The sequence below is a fragment of the Paralichthys olivaceus genome, chromosome 10 (assembly GCF_024713975.1).
Source record: "Paralichthys olivaceus isolate ysfri-2021 chromosome 10, ASM2471397v2, whole genome shotgun sequence".
Classification (NCBI taxonomy): domain Eukaryota; kingdom Metazoa; phylum Chordata; class Actinopteri; order Pleuronectiformes; family Paralichthyidae; genus Paralichthys; species Paralichthys olivaceus.
The window spans coordinates 2,969,389-2,991,623 of NC_091102.1; the positions used below are offsets into that span (position 1 = coordinate 2,969,389).

A 22,235-nucleotide genomic window follows, 5' to 3' on the forward strand; every position below is an offset into this window, starting at 1 on the left:
GTCCACAGGTTCTCCAGCTCCATCTTGATTTTCTGTCACTGAGCAGCAGCTTTGAATCCAGAAACTCGCACCTCACACAAGCTGACATCATTAAAAACACTTGTAGACATGTCATCGTGTTCCTGACTCGATTCTCTCTCTATTGGAACAGAAACTTCTCTTGATGATCATTTATTTCTCCTCACGGTCACTGACGCTTCACTTCAACAGTGACGTCTTCTCAGGTCATCACCTGCTCTTCCTCTGACGTATTTCCTGCTGTAACAACTGAATTTCCCCGGTGTGTGGATCAATAAAGTTTTATCTTATCTTATCTTCCTCAGCGGTGCAATACCGTCTTTCTCCACACGGGCTGCCTGTTTACTGCAGATAACATTGCTAGGGGGCGCTGTTTCCTCGAGCTAATTTGAGTAATCTTAGGGAAACTGTCACAACCTAGGAAACAAACAAGCGCCTGTATTAAGTCCTTAAAGCAATGTAATGCTTTTTTAAATGTATTATTCATGTAATAACCTTATTTTAATTGAATCTCCTAGTTCTTTATTTAACATTGATTTTGAATTAATTGATATTTAAATTATTATCATGGACCATTTACCCATTTTTTATATTTTATTTATTGTTTTATCTCACAACTTTTTTTACTCTACATTCATGTTTCTCAATTTTAGTTTTCAATTTTTATTCGGCATAAATATTTCTGTGAAAACTATGAGAAAACTCACAAAGAAACTAAAACAGAACAAATTCAAATAAGAATTAATCATGAAAACATATTGTAAAAGTTTATCCACACAGATTAAATAACGTTTATTTAAATACATTAAAAATAAAACAAACACATTTAAAATAGTTTGAAGAGGAAAAAAGTTTTTAAATTTTTTAATAAATTATCCGTTTTCACAGACCCCGCCCAGTCATCCCTCCCCCTTTTCCATTCGTGGTTTTATCTGATTGGCTGCTGAGATATCCTCATCCTCTGTGATTGGCTACCGAGATGTCTTCCTCGACTCTGATTGGCCGGTGTCCTGTGGGAGAACCCTGGAGGCGGAAGTGAGTCGCACCGGGCTGAAGGCGTCTCCTCTCCGGGCTCAGTCCACCGGTTGTCACCGATCAGACCGTCACCCTCCTCCGACCCTCGCCTCCGCTCGTGTCGCTGAACTTTGAACGGAACCAGGTAAGATCCAGAAACGTTTTTACTCCGGATGAAATCAAACCGTCTCCGCTGCTGCGTCGTTCACACACTGGAGACGATCGAGCTAATTTCACTCAGTGATGCTAATGATGCCACAACACAAACAATCTAATGACAGGAAGTAAAATAAACACATGTCTCTGTTTGCTGCAGGAAATATTAGTCAACCCAATGATCGTTATTGAAATGAAGTCGTGAGCAGGACAACAGGACACATCAGGATCATTTAAGGCCTCAGCTTCCTTCCTGTTTTCATGTTTCTGTTATTTAATGACCCATTCATCATCAGCATCAATAACATGAATTAAAAATTAATTATAAGTATAATATTAACACCAGTAGTAGTGAATGAATGAAGTGTGGTGCTTTTGCCTTCCTCTCCTGGATTGGCTGAGTGTGTCTGTCTCCTCCCCATCACTCCACCATCAGTCTGACTTATGTAACTCAAACAAAGACATGGACAAGTTGTACCAGTTCTTCTCTTTTAGAAAAGACAGTGGCTGCACAGACTTCCGGTGCAACTTGAGCCTCTGGGTTTTACTTCAACTCTCCAGAGTTTAAGAGGATTGCGGAGCAAATTCCTGCTGAGTCACTGGTCTGCAGACTCAAACTGTTTTTCAATGAGCTCATTCACTGAGGGAACTGTAGTGTCGTTCACAGGGTCACACTTTTCCTTGTGATATCAGTTTCTGCGCTTGTTTTCTTTATTGATTAGTTTCCAGTGGTTTTCTCTATTAGTCATCTTTTTATAAAACGTCGATGATGATGAAAGCATACTTTAGTTCAGTCCAATAACCCAGATAGTTTAGTTTACTCTCATATATGACAAAAGACAGTAACAAACTTCCCGATTTAATTTGTATTTGAATATTTGTTAATTCTCACACAATGACATGTTCATCCCTGACATCATCTCTCTTTTTGTCTTGCGTCCCTGTGTCTCTCACCAGCTTCTAAGATGTCTCAGAAGATCAAGTCAGGCTCCGTGGTGGAGATGCAGGGAGATGAAATGACTCGTGTCATCTGGGAGCTCATTAAGGAGAAGCTCATCTTGCCCTACCTGGAGCTCGACCTGCACAGGTGAGGATGCCTCTGTGTCATGGTTACTGGGGCGCTGCAGATAAATGCAAACATTCAGGATACGTAGCTTTTGAAATATCTGTTCTTGGGTCTATAGAAAGGCACTTTCACAGATTATACTTTAGGAAAATTTACGTTTTTTAATTACAGTTTTGCTGTAGGGAAGTGTGCACTGTGGTAACTAGTGCTCCCAGCAGGAGTGACAGTTTCTTGTTTGACTTGTTTGGAAAGCAGGAAAAGCAAAGACGCTAATGAGAACATCTGATCAGCTCCTAAAGAAGTGGTTTGTGGGTTTGTTATCGCTATCTCAACTACAGTGTTGTGTAATAATGTTTACAGCACCCAGGTGACACGAGGAACCAGTTCCTCATCTAACCTTGTGTCTCTTCTTATCTTCAAGTGGACTTTGTTCGGAGGTGTATGTTATTTTAATAACCCTTACATGAAGTTCCACTCACTGAAGTTACCATCCCTGTATGTGAATCAGTCATTTCTGTGAGGTGTGCACAAAGAGTCAACACGTCAGAGTTTGGTTTCCTTCTTATTTTACTCTGATGTGAAAGATTTTTGACAGTATTTTCTTGTGGGTTATAAAAGTTGATGATTCATTGTGCAGGTCTTGCACACGTTTAATGACATGTGGTGAGGAAAGAGGGATTTCGTAATATAGGGGGAGGTTGTCATAGCTCAGGTCACATGAAAATCAAACAGTAATCCACCGGCTGTTCAGATGTCTTCAGGACATTTTGTAGAATAGAAAAAGTTAATTTTAACGTTTAAAACACTCAAAGAGTAAACTGTGTCCTAACTCAAAGGGCGTCGAGCAGGTTTTCTGCTAAGTACATGTGATGCAAGCTGAATGGACGCAGCTTATTAAGAACCTGTTCAACAATCTCCTTAAACCGGAACCTGTTAAAATCATCGACTCAAACTTTTCAGCTGTTACAGTTGGTGTAACCTCCGTATGAGGTCAGTGTAGATCTGAGGGTAGAGGATGTGAAACTGTTAGCTCAGAGCTATCTGTTGAAAAGTCCATACAGTTTTTAAAAGCCTGGTCAGACTCTCTGAGAACCTGCACATGCGAGGATGCAGGTTCCATGTACTTGATCTGTGCCCATTTACAACCAGTCGGTTAACGTGCACTAATCCTGTCAGCCCAGACACCTACACTTTTCCTATTTCATGCCCTGTGTGTGTGTCTGTGTGTGTCTGTGTGTCTGTGCTTCATGTTGCTGTGGTTTGGTGTCGGCCTCTGAGGGAGGGGCAGGGAAGAAAGTGGGTAAGAGGTCATTGCTGCTCTTGTGCACGAGGAAGCACACAGCTTGAAGAGAATGATAAGAATGATAAGCTAAGGTGAGGGGTACTTCCTCCTCTTACTACTTCCTTCCAGAGACTTAACAAGTGGATCAGCCTCCCCTCGTGTTGACAGAACGCCAGTTTTCATTACACAACAGATTCCTTGTTTCCTGTCTTCATTAGCTGACTGTGTTCTGCAGATCCCCCAGTAACAGTCAGGCCTAAAAGAATCAGAGTTTCAGGAGCGGGCGGAGGAACTGGGGCAGGAGGTTAATGGATATTCTTGATGGGAGCAGAGTTTCGTGTCTCATGAGTAATATAATTAGCCAAGATATGGAGTGACTAAAGCCCTGACAGCGTTTTGAGTTATTCATCAAGCTGGGAACAAGCTCGCTCTCTCTTTCACCACATGTTAATGTCGTTCTTGTCCTTTGACACAGTGATTATGGTTCAAATCACAGCCTGTGCTCTAACATTCACCACTAGCAATACTAAAAAACCCTTTCAGTGCTCTGTTAGTTTGTCCCGCAGGGCGGCTGAGTGTAAATAATCACTTTTAGAAGTGGAGTGTTTGTCGTGTGTCTCGTGCCTCTGCAGTTGAAGCTAGAAGTGCTTTCATATATGTTTATATACAAGTTCATTCTCTTACTTGCATCCACATAAAAACTTCATCTAGAACTGGTTGTTTATTACATATTTTGTTAAAACAATAACAAGAACTATCTCTGATCTGAATCGTAGGAATTTCATTGTCGCAGATCTCAGAAGTTCAGTGTGTTTCTCTGAGTAGCTGACTCTCCGGTTCCACGAGTTCAAACTGTTCTCTTTGTGTTCTCTTCAAAGCTATGACCTCGGCATGGAGAACCGCGACGCGACTGACGATAAGGTGACGGTCGACGCTGCGGAGGCCGTCCAGCGTTACAACGTGGGCATCAAGTGCGCCACCATCACACCAGATGAGCACAGAGTGGAGGAGTTCAAGCTCAAACAGATGTGGCGCTCGCCCAACGGCACCATCCGTAACATCCTGGGAGGGACGGTGTTCCGAGAGGCCATCATCTGTAAGAACATCCCCCGCCTGGTGCCCGGCTGGACCAAACCCATCATCATTGGCAGACACGCCCACGGAGACCAGGTGTGTCTTTGCGCTGTGTGAACTGCAAAGTAAAGCAGGATAACATTTGTTTTTGTGTTGTATCGATACGAAGGCTGAAAAGATAATATGGATCATGTTTCACTGTATAAAAGCTGAAGACAAACGTTTACAGCTCAAAACAAAAAGGTCGCAGTCGAAAAATAATCCTAATCTGAAGGGAACTCAAACTGCAGGACCAGAGCTTTAACGAGTGACTTTAACATTGTAGAAATTATGAGAGTCATTTTAACACCAAACATATTATCTTACAAAATGGCTGAAACACCCCGAGGGCATTAAAAATCCAAACTGGCTGCTCGCTCTGTGAACTCATGTACGAGTTTAGCAAGTTCCACTTAAATCTCACATTGTGGGAGAGACTCCGTTAATAATTGTATTTGCTCAAGAGTCCTGTGGAACATAATGTGCAGCCTGTCCGAGCTGCTGTAACGTCAGCGTGTGCCAAAGTCAACAGTTGTCCCCTCAGAGGAGACGGTCGACTGAAGTGTCGTCAGGCTGCTGTTTGCACAACGTTTAGTTTTTATTATTTTACAGAAATCACCTTTGATAATTGCATCGTCTCTTTCTACGTCCTTTATTTAAACTCTGAATACCCTGTTGGAGTATATTTTCCTTGCAGCCACATTTTTATCGATGTGCTCTTGATGCATATTTTCCGTCATGTTCCAGGGTGTCTATTCGTACCAAGTGAGGTTTAATGGGTTCCTGTTTTAATTTCTTATTCCCCCCCCCCCCCCCCCCCCCCCCAGTACAAAGCCACAGACTTCGTGGTGTCCGGGCCTGGGAAAGTGGAGATCACCTACACACCCACAGACGGCGAGCCGGTTAAATATCACGTTTATGAATTTGAGGGTAAGAAAGCTTGACACACGGTCCTGCTTCAGTGGGTCAGACCAGATACATCTCAGCAAACACACAAACATCGGCCTCGAATGAAAAATATCTTAAAGCGCAGATGCCGACTTTCATGATGTAGATATTCTTAAGTCATTATACTTCAGCTCTGCTGGCTCCACTGAAAAGCTTTGGGAGAATCTAAAATACAGCTTGTCTGTTTTTGTTTAAAGTTTAAATGGGTTGAAACATATCAGACTGCACATCAAAAATAATGAACACGCTAAGTTTGTCTTTGTTCATTTGTGCGTCTCTATGTGATGCTGTGTTTGTGACTGAACTCATTTGTGTGTGTCCGTCCAGGCACTGGCGGTGTAGCTCTGGCGATGTACAACACAGATAAATCCATCAGGGACTTTGCCCACAGCTCCTTCCAGATGGCTCTGACCAAAGGCTGGGCTCTGTACCTCAGCACCAAGAACACCATCCTGAAGAAGTACGACGGCCGCTTCAAAGACATCTTCCAGGAGATCTACGAGAAGTAAGGACAGACTCAGTCCTCAATCGCACATGCACCGTCTGTCTCTCAGCACACAACTGCAACACACTCCACCATAGATCAGATCACAACAACCCTCTTGTGTGTCACAGAGAATATCGTGCTAAGTTTGAGGCCAAAGGCATCTGGTACGAGCACCGTCTGATCGACGACATGGTGGCTCAGGCCATGAAGTCCGATGGAGGCTTCATTTGGGCGTGCAAGAACTACGACGGAGACGTGCAGTCGGACTCTGTGGCACAAGGTGGGATATGTGAAGAGTTTTTTTTTATCTGTTGGTTTGAAACTTTCTTTTGCTAACGTGGGGTTTCTGTGATGCTTCAGGCTACGGCTCCCTGGGTATGATGACCAGTGTGCTGATCTGTCCTGATGGACGCACGGTGGAGTCTGAGGCCGCCCACGGCACGGTGACCCGCCACTACAGACAACACCAGCAGGGAAAAGAGACCTCCACTAATCCCATAGGTAGGAGAGCAGCGCACACACCTGGGCTTCGGCAACACGCCAAACAAATAATCTTGGTTATTATTACACACATTAAATGTTCCTACACTTGTCGGCTACAGCTTCCATCTTTGCGTGGACGCGGGGTCTCCTCCACCGAGCGAAGCTGGACAACAACACAGAGCTGCGAGTGTTCTCCGAGGCACTGGAGGCCGTTTGCATCGAGACCATCGAGGCTGGTTTCATGACCAAGGATTTGGCGATCTGCATCAAAGGGCTCCCAAAGTTAGTCTCCTCAAAACCTAACGCTCGGTTTATGTTTCTCCATTAAAACCTGTTTTTAAATGTTTATTTACTGTCTGACAACCCGTCCTTGGGAACCTACGGTCAATGTAAGAGACATCTACACAGAACAAATACAATTTAAATGGTGGGAAGAGAAGAATTCTGGTCGGGACCTTTGCTTGGTGCGGATGTTTGGCTCAGATTATTTGGCCGTGTGACGGGTTAACTCTGCAGTCAAACAAAGGAAAATGAAACTAATGAATTTTCCTCTCTTCCTGTTTGCAGTATAAAACGTGCTGACTACTTGAACACCTTCGAGTTCCTGGACAAACTGGCGGAAAACCTGAAGATGAAGCTGGCCAGCCACCCCAAGCTGTGATCTCACACCTCCTGCGCCTCCTGCAGCTCAAACACACTGACACAAACACACTAAATAAAACACACACTCATGCACACAGAGACGTCTACACAGCCGCTGCAGTCAACACGGGAGCAGGGAGGAGCGAGGGCTGGACGCCAGGACATCGAGTCATTCCTTAACTTAGTGTCCAAATAACCTGGTGGCCTCGTCCTGAAGACGAATTCCTGTTAATGCATCGCTAGTAGACAAAAAGTCGTACCGAGGCGATGACGCCACAACTCAAACATTAATCATGTCCAGAAATGAAGCTGGACGAATGGCCTTGTTTACCCTAACTGCACTAGGTCCCCTGCAGTGAGCGCCATGTGCGTCCTCAGTATATGTTGATCTGTGCGAGACAGGACAGAGTTGGTCTGAGAGACTTCAGACCCTCGCTGCCTTATTCCCTGTGTGTCAAAGTCACGGGTTTGATTCCCGTCTCTACGTCTTGTAATGCTAGATCAATACACCGTGAAATGTTCACTGTTATTCATCATCAAACAGATCATTTATGGACCGACGCTGTCGTTATTAATCACAGAGGTTCTGACTCTTCAGACTACGTGACGCAGATTTTACACTAGCATCAACTTTACCAGTCACAGTTGGTGCAAGAAGTGTATTTATTTGTACTTCCTTTGTGTGCGTGTCTTTTAATCTCCACTTTGTCATCATGTCCTGACAGAACACGATGGTTTGTACTCAGAACTTTACCTGTTGGATCCCTGTGTGATACGATGACGCATAATAAATGAGGTTTCGAGTAAAGGTGTGTGTCGTTCTTGAGGTGAAATGATGAGCTGGTGATTTAAAACCAGTGGTTTTATTCTGACTTTACAATAAAGTGTGTGTCAATGTAGTTATTCTTAGTATAATCACACTGAGTACATTATGTACAGTACAGGTCAGATGTCTCTTACCTGTAGATATTAAACTTGAAGAATAATCATGCCATTAAAGTTGTAAACTAAAGACAGGAACCTACTTGAGCTCTTTTATTTTTAAAAAGTTTTTTACTTAATAAACCGTTGCCGTACTTTTCCAAAATTGTCTTTTTAAAAAGTTTATCAAATCAAGTCGCAGCCTGTGCAGACCCACACATCACAAAACTGAGATGGACACAGACAGCGACACAAAGACTTTGAATCTGTACAATAATAACACATTTTGTTCTGGTTTTCAATTTGTGATTTAAGTGGAAAAGAAATGTGTAAAATACTAACACAAGTCATCAAGAATGAAATCTCATGTGATGGGATATTGATTATAATAATATTAACATTAATTAATTTACAAAGAGCTTCACAGACATAGATACACGTTAATACAAGAGACAATGGCTAAAATAAAGCAATAAAACAAAGATTATTATGAATGTATTTATTTTAATATTAATGTATTCATTGATTATCAATAAAGCTTCTGATTGATTTTCTTTTCATTTATTTCTTATGTCATGTAAAGTCAACATAGGAAATCAAGGTTTACAGCAAAATGTCTGACTCACCATGACTGTGCCTTTAACTTCCATCATGACAAAAACCGCTCCCACTGTTCTACTCCAGTAGGTGGCGCTGTTGCGTTGAGCTGCTATTGGCTGCGGCGGCAGAATCATGACATGATAGAGGACAGTCTAAGCAGCTGCTGGACTGACAGTGTCTTCACGATGGACCCTGCTCGTCCTCCTCGGCTGAACTCCGTCAGAAACAACCACCTGACCGAGGAAGAGGCACAAACATCTGGAGACAACCCAACATCTGGATCTGCTCAGGGACACTCCGCTGGTCCTCAGGCAGGAGACAGACAGCCTCAGTAGTGAGTCCCCACTTTGAATTCTTATTCATTCTTATCTACTTCTTCACGAAGTCTGGGACAGAGACAGCTTGAGCTGAATTCTCTAACTGATCAGGTTTTAGTTGTCGCAGGTTTCTCTGCTCTTCTTCTTCTTCTTCTTCTTCTTCTTCTTCTTCACTTTCACTTTCGTTTCCTGCGTTTCGAAACATAAATGCTGCCTTCACTGTTCCATGTAAATTCCAGATGTGTGTCCCCTCTGTGGCTTCGGAGGTTTAACCCGAAATAAATCATTTAGAAAAATAAAACGGTCAGTGATAAACGGGATGTGGTTTAAAGTTACATTTGAATCCACGAACTCCTCCTCTGATGTGAAAATACTCCGTCACTCCTGCTGCAGTTTGAATTGAACAGAATGATAAGAGTCAGATCTCCCCTGAACGCAGCATCATATCATCATATCATTATTTTTAATGTGAAGCTCATTCTTGATGTTTCCCTGTGAGCTCGTGTTGTATCGTAAATACTTGAGTAAAGTAAAAATACTACAGCTTATACTCAGAATTTAATAAATCACTTAAACATAAACAAAACTGTTTCTCCGACTTTCATCATCGAGCTTTTGATCTGGAGTCAAATCTTGAATTTTATTGAGTTCAATAGAACGTAAGACGACTGACAGAGCAGGGAAACTTGTTTACTGATGAGCTCCTTGTGTTTCAGCTCAGGTGCATTCACCATGTTCCCTCCTAATGAAACCAGACGGAGCCAAATACAAATGGGTAGGGCTGACACTGACGCCGCTTTCCACAATCCCACCTCCTGTATTTTCACTATTGTTTTTTGATCCTTGTACATATTGGAGTTTTCGTCCCACCTAATGAAGTACTCTGTTGTTGTTGTAGTGGCTCAAAGAGGAGAAGAGATGCTTCAGAGGCAGAGAGAGGCTCAAAGAGTTCCATACGTGCAAGTGACGCCAGAGACGCTCGGTAAAACAACGCTTCACATTCCCATCCGAGCACCCAACCATATTTAAAACATCACATTTACTCTGTCATGTCTACTCTGATGTGGTGAGACCTGCTGTTCTATTATTAAAGGTGGCAACGCAACACTGGCTGAAGTCAGACAGAAGCAACAGATGGATTTACGTTGCTCCAAAGTGCAGAAGAGGGTACGAGCTTCATCAGCTGTATTTACATTTAACTATATATATATATATATATATATATATATATATTAATCCAGAATATTACAAACATATGGTGCAATGAAACAAACCAGGGCTGACAACTGAAGTAAAATGTTTCAGGCCGTTACTTTTACATTTTTCTTAAACGTGACAAATAAATGTTTAACATAAGTTGTTGTTTTTACAGATGAAACAGAAAGAGCTGGACGAGAGGAAGAGAAAAGAAGAGGAGGAGAAGCAACAGAAGATGAAAGAAGAGCAGAGGGAGAAGGTGAGAAACGATCAGCTGCTTCTTTTTTATAATTTCTTTTAATTTGAAACGAACGTTCAGTTGGACTCAAAGATGAGCTGATTAGAATTTAAAAGTCAATCAAATTCAATCATACTCACGAATCTGAATTTGCCTCGTAAGGCTCAACAAGGTGCGACGCTTCTCTGCCCTAAGTTCTGACTGGAGGTCAAAGGTCAGAGTGATCTCATGTGAGTGGATAAATGTGCATACGACCTCGGTGCCCCAAATTCATCATCTATGAAAATAAAGCATTCATTCCTTTCATAAAAATCACCCACTAACATATTTCTATAACAGCGAAGACTCAACTTTAAAATGAAGTGATAATTTGCTTGGTTTGGCGTCTCTTCCGTCCCTCGGCCCCTCCAACCTGTTTCTGTTTCGGTCAGCTCATGGTTTCCTGTATTTCCCAGAGTGCTTTTTGACAAACCCCAGAGTCCCACGTCAGGAATGCGCCGCGCTCAGGCTCGAGGGCTGAGGCTGCTGGTGGAAAGAGAAATTGCAGTTTCAATAGTTAGAGTAAGAGATGCGCCTCTCACTGAGGCTGCAGTGCATTCTGGTAAAATTGTTGAAGGTTTGCACGAAGAGAATCTCAATCTCAACTCTAATCATTTAAAGAAAGTAATGTTTTAATTCAGTTAAATGTTTATAATCTGAACCAGACTCTATCCGACAAACTCAATAAAAACAAGGCCCAGTGAGCTGTCAGGTTCAAACCCACAACCTTCTTCCGGGCCACTGGACCACCATGCCGACAGATCTCAATCTATCCATTATTTAAAGGAACATAGGTTCACATGGCGGGACTCGAACTGTAAAACCTTCTAGCTGGGAGGTGACAGGCCACTGTACCACTGTGACACAAAGTCAATCCTTAAAGACATGATTAGAATAGCCATGAAGTTCAACTCCCGACACACTGACAGCACTTCCTTCCCGTTAAATGTGTTGATAGCAGCCACAGACCTTTTCCGTCAGAGGTCAGAGGTCACCTCAGGGTCACGGAGGAACAGGTGCATCAGACAAAGTGGACACTGCATCAAAAGGACACGAACAAAACAGACAACAAGACAAAAGTTTTCCAGCATTTAAAGAATCATGGTCAGAAAATGACGTGATTCCCTCAAACAGAACCATGTTCGGCCTCTAGATGTCAGTGGAGACAAGCGTCAGTGCTGCTGTGCACCTCTCCGCCTCTTGTCTCACAACAAACCAACGACCTCATTAATGTTCTCGTGTGTTTCCAGCCGCTGTCTTTGCTTTCACACGTGTTCTCCTCCATGTCTCCCTCCGTGCTCGTCCTCTAATAGCAGTTAATGGACCGCTACTGTTAATGCGGAGGGGTGATTGATGCCGAGGACCGAAGCGGTTCTCCGCAGACCCTTCTTCCTGTTGCGCCATGACCTCTGTGAAGCCATAGGAATGTCCTGCTAATCCAGCAAGTAGACGGATGCATGTGAAACCCGAAGACCCACTTCAGTTTGGGCAAGATTTGGACAGAGAGACTGTAAAATACCAGACCGAGGATTATTAAGTGTTTAAACCATAAAGACCTCGTCATCATTTTTACGAGTCATACTCACAGAAACACATCCCACGGTTCAGCTGCACACGTCAGAGCTGCCACCATTTAATCTGAAATTTAAATTCAAATATTTGAAGTTACATGGAGATGAAGGATTTAGTGACTAATATATGTTTCATCACAACACTGCAAATAAAAAGAGGATGATTTGAAGAGGTTGATGCACCATAGTGAGTATTTTATACTTGAATTTATTTTAAATTGTGTTTATATATAAGTGTTGTTTTTTTGACTATTAGAATTCATTGATTAATGATTATTATCTAATTATTTAATTGGGGATTGTTCATACGCTATTAAACCTCAGCTCATGTTATCATAAGTTATGTTCTTTCATATCAGACGAGCATTGCAAGTACATGTGGGGTAACTGTGGCTGAGGGGGGTGAGTGGTCATCCTCTCACCGGAAGCTCGGTGGTTCGATCCCACTCTTCCCCCCTCTGCTTGCTTTAGTGTCACTCAGTCTATGCTATAACCGGAAGCTCAGCTCTCAAGTATCATTTTAAACGTCACCGTGCCCAGCGATCACAAAGCTGCACTCATATGATGGCTGCGTGTTACGTGACCGCTGTGATGCGTTTGCAGGCCGAGCGCCAGGCGAAGAGGGAGGAGCAGGAGCAGCAGAGGAGGAAGCAGCAGTTGGAGCAGGATCACCTCAGGTCAGCCCTGGATCAGGTTCACCTGGGCCTCATCACTGTCACTGTGCGGTATTGTGTTGTTTTTGTGTTGTTCTTTCTTGCTCTGCAATGGATCTCGGTCGCAGCATCAGATGACACCATCTCTGGTGCTTTGCAAAGGAAGCGCCCGACGTCTGCTCCTCTGCTGACCTGTAATTATCAGTTCTCTGTTGTGTCTTTGTGAATACCTGGAGAGAAATGAAGAGCGGTGACATGAAGTTCACCTTTAGTTTCACCAACTAACGTGTGAACAGCCTGTTGTTTGTGAAGAGTATTATATTTAGTATTGTGTGGTATTTATACAGCAGTAATCTAGTCTTGGTTCGTACAGCGCTGCACTTTCTCTGTCACACATCGTTCGTTCACTGTCGGCACAATGTCAGGGGCAACGTGGGGTCGAGAGACTGGAATCAACATTTAACCAAGTCTAGCTTCTGAGCCACAATCAGAAATGAAAAAAGAAAAGATATTGAACAGGATCAATTGACTTTCATAAAGTTAATTGTTTGAGTGAGTGTTAGCATGTTAGCATTTTCTTTTTGTTTGTACTGTATATTTTCAGAAACTAAAGTTGGATGATTTCATTTTGATCTAATGAGCTGGAAGATTTTTTACAATTCACCCTGAGGGGAACTTTTTGTTATTTTGCTTTTTACACAGACTGGAAAGTGGAGACACACCACCTCTCTCTTTAGTCACAGTTCCTGAAGAGCCGTAGAAAACGTTACACAACTTACTTCTGTCAGTGGGAAAACTTGTCTACACAAGTTATTGATACCAAATTCTCCAACAGAGTTTTATTATGCATGGCTGACTCAGAGACAAAATTGTTTGTCAAGTAGCATCCCTGGCTTCCTGTCAAGACAAACACGAGAAGGAGACAGCCGAAGAATTTGTGAACCTGAGGAAAACAATGAAGACATTTAGAGAAGGGACAAAGGAGATGGAGTGGGACATGCTGGTGAACCGGGAGAGTGGTGTCAGCGAGGGACAAACAAACTTGGTCGACCTTGTGGGCCTGTGGAGTGTCTGTGGAGTAAATGAATCCCCCCGTCATTATTTTTGAAATGTGCATGTGTGTGTTTCCTGCAGGAAGAAGGACAGTTTTCTGCAGAGGTTTGAGAGGACAGCCCCAGATCCACTGTCATCCAGCGGTGCCACACACACGTCATCCAGAGTGAGCCAGCAACCGCATAATATCTGTGTGTGTGTGTGTGTGTGTGTGTGTGTGTGTGTGTGTGTGTGTGTGTGTGTGTGATGTATGTGCTTGTACACACTATGCATCCGTGTGCACATGTAGACATGTTATGTGCACACACACTTTTCCCAGGGTTCAGTGCTGAGCCTCATATCTGTGGCTGTGTGGTCGAAGCTCTGTGGTGCTTCACACCGGTACATCTGCGTCTCCGAGCTGTTTTCTGAGTAAATACCCTCGGGTGCGGAGTTTTCATCATCCAGGGCCGTGCAGGTATTAAGCAGCGTCCCCGGGTGGAGTGAGGAGCCCGATCCCCCCCCGCTATCACCTCCTGGTCAGAGCCGAGGGCGTGGGGGGGTGGCTCACAGTTGAGCAAAAGGAAGTACAAACACACAGAGGAGTGGACATCTGCGTTTTCCTCTCCCCTGCCTCTTAATGCATCTGTCTCTCACTCTCCTTTGTTTTCTCTGCCTCCTTCTTCTCTTTTCTCAGCCGCTCTTCCTCTCCGTCTGTTTGGCTTTCCTGGGAGGGATCGAGTGGAAGGCTCACAGAGTTCAAGGGACTTCCCAGAGTTCACTCTGAGACACAACACGACAGGATTCTGCACAGGACGAAGCCCAGTGGAACAACCTTTACCAGTAAAAGTACCGCCCTAGCTCCTCGCCAACCAGTCACATGACTCCACCGTCTAACAGGGCACCCACTGACCCTCCTTGTAAATAACTTTCCTCCTAATCAACTGGATAATTGCTGCTATTAATCTCCAAGTCAACGTGACTTAAATGGAAAGAGGTCACGTCTATCTTTAGCTGAGAAAACATTTATTAGAAAGCGTTGACAGCTTTTGTCGGAGACTCTGTGCTCATCGTGTCTGTGCTCCTCCACCCAGCCCGTCGGTGGTGTTACAGCGGAGAGCGTGCACGGTATTCATCATGTCCTGCTGGGAGCGTGTTACTGTATGTGGTGACTGACAGCGCTGTTAAAACTGCACACGCAGCTCCCTCGGCCGACAGAGGAAATGCTTTCCTTTCGGGGGCTTTTCTCATTGTTGTGCGTTTCTTTTTCTCTCTTTTTCTCACATGGACCTGATGCAAATCTTTCAGCAGGCGAGAGGAGGGAGGGAGGGAGGGAGGGGGGGAGAGAGCGAGGGTCAAACTGTGGTGCAGGAAGAAAGAGAAAGCAGTTACAGTAATAAAGAAGTCTCTGTTTTATGGCGGGACACACACACACACAGGCTAAATGGAAGGGTTACAGACAGCAACACACACTCTCCTCTCCCTCATTGCCGCCTCCTCGTTTCACGTTGTCTCGCCTCATCTCAACTCGTCCCCTCCTAAGTGTCGTCCTCCGTCGCCACTCGTCTCCCCTTGTTTTCGTCTCATGTTTTCTATTCTCTGACTTCACTCTTGTTTCATTTCCTTAACTTTAATTCCTTTTCTTGTTCTGTCTCGTTTCATCTCGCCTCATCTATCTCCTCTCCTCTGTTTCCTCTCCATTCCTCTCCTCTCCTCTCCTCTCAGATAGACATCACAGATCAGTAGATAAAAGCTTCTGGCCGCAGAGCAGCAAAAGTCAAACTTCTTGATGTGGTTCTGAGCGGGACCCTGGGATCTGTTGTTCTTTCAGCAGTGGCTCCGTGGCTCAGTGAGACAGATTGATCTCTCCTCCATATCCTCTATTTGTGGGTGTGTGTGGTGTGTTTATAAGTGTGTGTGAGTGGGAGACTTAAAGCGAAGCTTTGATGGAAGCAGTACAGATGTTGTATGTGTTCCTTCTTCCTCTTGTGCCATCTTAAATAACCACTTCCCCGACCGTTGAGCGCTCCCAGGGCGGGAAAACAGACCGAGGACGGAGGCTAATGGAGGGTGAATGTGCAGGAGAGTGTCGGGCTGATCTGTAAAAATCTTAAAATGCTTCTTTTCACCTGATGAAACTATTCAACAGGAAGAAAGAAAAGAAAAAATGTCCAGCTCAGATTCTCCACTCTACGTGTTGTTTGTCATTCGTGCTCCTGATGCTGTTTTTTGAATTCCTCGAAGCTGCTCTGTGGAATCTTACACACGCATAAACTTCAGAGGTTGTTTACGTTCCGTGTTACTCATCAAAACTCAGCTGTGCTGCTCACCGTGTTTGGAAGTGATGGATCCTGTTGTTGTTGAACGACCTGGCTCAGGTTAAATCCTTTAAAAAACAAACACATGCGGAGAATAATTATTATTTAGTTTGATACAAATGAATAAATCTAAGAATACACAACAATCACTTCCTTTAATTACTTTGAAAATGAAGTCTTGGATATAGAAACATGAAATATTACCAAAGTGCTGACATGTTTACTTGCTCTGTTTACTACCGAAATAACTTCTTCTTCGCTGATCTAAAACCAGTACTTACCAGTGGCGGTACAGCACAACCGCTGTAGCACTGAAGGAGAAGAGATTTCAGTTTTATCAGGGTGAAGCTAATGTATTTAAAGACGTGGTATCGGATCTGTACATAGTTCCATCATATGCAAACAAGAAAGTGATGATGTGAACAGCAAAAATAATGCACAGCTCGAGGATTAGAGAATTAAAAAGTCAGTTCATTTCTACTATACACGTCAAAGAGCATAGAAACTACAGACTCCATTAAACTGAGCTGCAGCTTCTCTATCAGAACACCAGTGGGTCAGTTATGTATTTACTGTTGCTCCTGATAATGACCTGATAATGTTTATACTGGTAAGTTTCTGTGGTTTGATTCCTCTTCTGTTTCTGTCAGATAGAGGCTGCGGAGAGTCGACGGGGGAAAAGTGTGAGAGGCGTGCAGCTGGATCACAAGAGGTAGGAAGTCTAATATTTAATCAGGTTCTATTTCCAACTTAGCAGCAAACGTTTGTAAAAACTTCGACCACGTCAGTGCAGAAGTGAAACTGAGACTCTGTTTAATGGATCTGTTGAAATGTCCGAGCTATAAACTCAAGCCAATAAGATTAATCGTTTGTTTTGTTCATCCTGTTGGAATAAAACTCAAATAACGACGTCAGTGGACGTTACGTGTCTGTGAGCACTTAACTCACCCGGTGGATATAGAAGTTTAAAAAGTTGTCAAACATCCTGCTCACTGACATTTGGAGCCTGTCAGCACGTTTTTTACGACGTTAGTTCCTTTTATGTGAACCTTGTTTCTTTGATTCGTCATATTTTGACAGGGTGAACTGCGCCTTTCTGGACAAACTCCAGGGTCTAGGCGTTGGGAGCGAGGGAGAGACGGAGAGGGAAGGTGTTCAGGAGGCCGAGTGGCCCAGTGCGGCCTCTAACGATTTAAAACACAAGCCGTCTCCATCGACCGGACAACAACTCCCCCCCGCTCACCTGAAACCAGATCCAGAGCATAGCTGGACACAGGAAGCTGGTGAGCTGAGAACATGAATATCCCTCTCTCCTGTTTCTCACGCCTTTTTTTTTTTGTGGTGCAGCTAAGCGCTGGTTAACCGAACCTAAATCAGACATGACAAGAGCTGCCCACCTCATCCTTTCTTAGAAGACTGTGATTGTCTTGTTTAGTCTGCGTTAAATCCAAAGCTTTACATGCTGCAGAAATGCAGGCAGGAAGTTATGCGTGGTACGTAGTGATACTGTAGCTGCTGGCATTTAAATCCTGCTGGTACTTGCAGTTTGTGGGAAATGTCAGCGTGAGTAAGGAAGTCATTTCCTTTGCACTGAGCACATATCAAACATTTAAGTGTGAGTTTGCAGAGAGGAGGCGGCGCGTAGAAATCTGACTTTACAGACGCTGCGCGTCAAAGAGGAAAATTCAGCAGGAGCGATGAACCCAGGCCTGAACCGACAGACTCTCCGTCTGCAGCCAAGACAGACAAACCGTCGCGCCCTTATGAAACTGGCTCGCACTGACACCGAGTCTGATACCTGACTGGCTACCTATGAATACCTGCCATTCACGAGGAGAGAAAGAAAACAAACTCAGATCATCACGTTCATTACCTCCTGGATGTAAGCTTTTCCTGCGGCTGCATGTGTGTGCACGTCACGAAACTCATCCTCCATCTTTGACATTATTCTGTTATTATCAGTCATTTTCACTGTTGATTGGCTTATTTCCTTCATTAACCAATTTCAATCTATAAAATGTCAGAAAATTGTCCCAGTTCAGAGACAAAAAAGTGAAGAGCAAGAAATCCTCTTTTTTTTGCTTGAAAACAACGGACGATTATTAAGTTATCAGAATCTGACAATTACCTGGTGGATTGTTTGTGTCGCTGTTAGGATTAAAATAAATAAATCAGTTTAGTTAATCCTTCAACTCAGTGTCTAGTGCTGCAGTAGTTTTCCCAATTACAGCGACGTGTATGTACGTCGGCCTCCGCTCTCGCTGTACCTGGCTTTGTTAGGGGGCGTGTCCTACCAGCTCCTAGGTGTGCATCATGCAAAATTCCGATGATGCAGAAGTAACGTCAGGACGAGGTGTTTCAGGAGCTTCTGTGTTTTCTGTGTTTGAGAGGAACAGACTTTGGACTCTCAGGAAACCTATACAACACAGTAGAGGAAAGAAACACGTCTCCTTTAAAGATGGAAGGAAAGTAGACACTAGTAGACGGAGAGGATAAAAGTCACATTCCATAAGTTGTTTTATTCCCTGAGTGAAGTTCAGTTTATGAGCCGTTCTTTGTCCTACTTCTCCAAAGCCTTTCATTATCGAATAACTGTCCATGAACACCAGATTTCACCAGAGCGAGGGTTAAAGCTAAAAAACCCGAGAGCATTTCAAACCCCCAGTCCTGGCACGGCCGCTGTGGGTACCGCTAACTGCTTGTCGGAATCCCACAACATTCTGACTCCATGCTGGGCTGCAACCGTCGCTGTAGATCAGGTCTTTCAAGTTCTGTCATTACCTGTCCGAGCCAATCTCCTGTCCGGTCGGCTGATGGCCGGGTCTGACTTTCTGTGCACAGAGGTGAACACCATCTGATTACTGCTGTTGGATCGGTCTGTGGCTGTAAATCAGCAAAAATGACCACTAACTTAAAAATGGCTGACTTCCTGTTGGGTGAAGCCGATTGCTCCAAAAGGCTTTTTTCAAAAAAATCTGGATTGGATTCGTGTGTCTTTGAATTTTCATTCGCAAAACGTGCTGGTGTTGAATCCGCTGTACATTTCAGAAGTACATTTTCAAGATGAGTGAAGTTTTCGAGCACGAGAGCTTTCCACTTTTTTCCACTTCCTGTTTCACATTGTGAAACAGCAACGGCCATGAAGATTTCACGAAAACCACAATCTTTGATAACTGTTCACCGGGAAACGTGTGGAGGGGACCTTTAGCCACACCCATATACCAGACGGATTTCAAACATAGAATTGCAGTTCATACAGAAGAACGTGTCATATTGATGGCAAAGTTGGTGCTTGAGCTCTAATACTGTTTCCTGTGTGATTTCCAGAGCTGGATCCAGACCATGACTGGGACCTGATGAAACTGATGAACAGATTTCCAGACTGCAGCCAAGTCTTCCTGCAGGACATCCTCCTCCAGTGCAACGGCGACTTTGAGGAGGCCTTAACTCTGCTCACCTGCACGTTCTCTTGAATTTCACGCTTCTTCAATGGGACAACTCTAGTAATATTGTGTTTGGTGGTTCAGGAGTTGCAGCAAATAAAATGTGTAATCAGCGTTGTGACGTTTCAGAGAAGCTAGAAATCGGTGATGGAAGAAATCAACTGCATGACATGTACCTACAGGGGAGCGTCTCGTAATGTGTTTTTGATTATGCTATTAATCACTGAGTGGTTGTATCTGTCTGCTCCGGTGAGTCATGTTGGGATGTTGCCCCGACAACGAGCTGATGAGCGTTTTCACCAGTTTAGTTAAAGGTCATCGCCATGACTCATCAGCTTCAGATCATATTTTGGGCTCTTAATTAAATCAGTGTGTGCAGATGGAAAAATGCTCGACCCAAACACATGATGTCTTTTGTTTGTTTTATAATCAAAGTCACATGTGATGCATCTATAGCAGGATTTTTTAAGGACAAGGAGAGATTCAAATACCAATAAGATTAGAGTCCAAGGCTGCACTTCACAACATTCTCAAACTAAAACGATCCCCCGTGTCCCTCTTGATAAGCAAGAGGATGTGTGTGTCCACGTCATCGCTTCTGAACATCTCACTTTCTGCCCGTCCAGACAAAAACGCAGCCACAGAGTGTTTTAAGCTAAAACAGGCCGAGCGCCATCTCCATATTTGTATCTAGTGAGGACGCCAGACATATCCGTAGCAGAGTTCGTGTGTTTCCAAACACAAACAGCGTAGTGAGGACGCAGCTCAAGTCGTAAAATCCTCAGACGACATCCATAAAACACCCTTTTGTGAATTCCTGCTGTTTTAGTTTGTCCGGTGCGCTGATAAAAGCCGGGTGGGGTTTCCAGGTGGGTCGGAGCTAAAATTGGCAGCTTTGTATCGCGGCTGAGCAGAGAAGCAGCGGAGATGTTATCACCTGACCGAGGCAACAAAGAACAAAGGGTGGTGCTCTCGACACGGGGGACCGACAAAATCCCCTCTTCTACTCTAGCATGAAGTCATTCAGGGCTGATGTCATCCAGAAAATGCCTGAACTCGTGTCAGCTCTGCACATGTGAGGATTTTAACAACAAAAACTACAAAGATCTCCCATAAGTTAAATGTAAATCGTTTGTGTGGAGCACCTTTAAAAATCTGCACCAAATTCCTGAGTTCTTTCCAGGACACACCAGAGGAAATTACTGGGAAAATTGAAAAACAAACACAGAGCTGTAAATTTAAGCATTACCATATTTTCTTCATCAACAGCCTGTGAGGAAAAAATGTGACGATAATAAGGAAAGATTTGTGAACCCACTTTTTCCCCAGAGAGACAGAGGAGCTACGAGTTTGACCTGGAAATACCCACAATACCCTCACACTGGGTTCATTAATTAGCGGCAGTTGCTGGTAAACATATTTTTCAAGTTTGCAGAGAGCCAAGCTAACCGTTTCCCCCTGCTTCCAGTGTTTATGCTAAGCTAATCACCATCTGGCTCTGCTTCCTTCCAATAATGTGTTTGTAAAGCAGATAATCCCACATAACGTCAGATTACAATGTGGCCACAGTCAAATTCATTTTAAAAACCCCTCAAAGTTCTCACTAATGTGATAATGTGATGTTGTCATATCACGCAGCAGTTGGTGGAATAACAATTTTGGAGGAATAGATTTATTTGTGTTGCTTAAACTAAAATTAAGATTAGCTCAGAGTAAATGTTGAGATTAGGCCTTAATCTGCAGTGTTGTGTAAGAATGTGTGTTTTTTTTTACCAGTAAACAGGAAAAACCTCAACCTGACCTGGTTGTGTTTTCATGTGTGTGGTCAGCGGTGCACCGAGAGGTGGGGACGTGCCGCTGCTCTGTCGCCTAATCAATACACTTCAGTGTCTCTGAGCGGACGAGACGCTGGCGTGGGAACGTATCACATGACGTCTCCTCGGGCTGTGAGGATCTCTTACAGGGCGGCTCAATCAGATCTGATGGAAACAGCTCTGGGAGCGAGAGCAGTCGATCTGTGGCCTGTTCCAGGAAGCAGGTTTTACTCAGTTATCTGGACAAAAGCATGAAATCCCCTCAAATTTTTTACATGGGCTGAACTTGTTTTACTTCACCACATAACTCGGTCAACCTGCTTCTGGGAAAAAGCCCCGAACTCGTCTGTGACTGTCAGGCTTGTGCAGGTTGCATGTTGTATCTTAAGAGATGAAAACTGGTTCCAAGTTTATTTGGTTATCTCCGCTGACATATTTCATTATTTTTCGTGAATTTTAAGCAGAACTTTACAAAGACCGTGAAGAGTTACATCATTATCCTGTAGAAAAACTCTGTTCTGGAAGCACTGGAATATTTCATCCCCACCTCTCCATGGGTTCTTAATCTCATCCAAATTGCCTGCCGCACCACAAGCAGGACGCTGCTTCGTGCCCTGCACCAAACAAATAGCTCATGGTGTCGGAGACCAAACTCAGAGCAACATTTATGGGTGTCAGCCGTAAACCAATGAGAGAAGTAACAATGAAACATAACGTGAAGTCAGAAAGATGCTAAACTGGCTCAACCTCAGCTACACCTGTTCGATGTTTGTCTCCAAAATGTACGAGATGTTTTTTAATTTCTTTCCTCTAGTTTATTATAACGTTTAGCAAAGATCCCGAATCCTGTGCTTAAGGGAGCAAAGCTAAAGTTCAGCATAAA

General features: G+C 43.7%; 2 protein-coding genes and 2 long non-coding RNA genes across 5 annotated transcripts; 2 read left to right on the plus strand and 2 right to left on the minus strand.

Moving 5' to 3' along the window:
• Window positions 1–976: 976 nt before the first annotated feature.
• On the plus strand, window positions 977–8,017 carry idh1 (isocitrate dehydrogenase (NADP(+)) 1). The gene is made up of 9 exons (XM_069532568.1): window positions 977–1,177; window positions 2,146–2,275; window positions 4,415–4,706; window positions 5,477–5,579; window positions 5,925–6,102; window positions 6,213–6,364; window positions 6,445–6,585; window positions 6,687–6,849; window positions 7,135–8,017. Exons 2-9 carry the CDS (start codon window positions 2,154–2,156, stop codon window positions 7,226–7,228), a joined length of 1,245 nt encoding a protein of 414 aa, XP_069388669.1. The 5' UTR covers window positions 977–1,177; window positions 2,146–2,153; the 3' UTR covers window positions 7,229–8,017.
• LOC138411776 (uncharacterized) lies at window positions 2,804–9,245 on the minus strand. Its single transcript, XR_011244276.1, has 2 exons — window positions 8,757–9,245; window positions 2,804–4,728 (listed from the first exon to the last, which is right to left on the minus strand). It is a non-coding gene; the product is annotated as an uncharacterized lncRNA (long non-coding RNA).
• On the plus strand, window positions 8,815–19,939 carry epsti1 (epithelial stromal interaction 1). Of its 2 annotated transcripts, none has more exons than XM_020107581.2 (10): window positions 8,815–9,064; window positions 9,764–9,822; window positions 9,946–10,029; window positions 10,141–10,214; window positions 10,420–10,503; window positions 12,696–12,769; window positions 13,880–13,964; window positions 16,746–16,807; window positions 17,176–17,378; window positions 19,423–19,939. In XM_020107581.2, exons 1-10 carry the CDS (start codon window positions 8,868–8,870, stop codon window positions 19,566–19,568), a joined length of 1,068 nt encoding a protein of 355 aa, XP_019963140.2. In that variant the 5' UTR covers window positions 8,815–8,867; the 3' UTR covers window positions 19,569–19,939. The 2 variants fall into 2 exon arrangements, with proteins under 2 accessions (XP_019963140.2, XP_019963141.2); XM_020107582.2 differs by having other exon boundaries at window positions 8,836–9,064; window positions 9,769–9,822.
• Window positions 11,892–16,183, minus strand: LOC138411777 (uncharacterized). The gene is made up of 3 exons (XR_011244277.1): window positions 16,108–16,183; window positions 12,108–12,159; window positions 11,892–12,029 (listed from the first exon to the last, which is right to left on the minus strand). It is a non-coding gene; the product is annotated as an uncharacterized lncRNA (long non-coding RNA).
• Window positions 19,940–22,235: the final 2,296 nt, after the last annotated feature.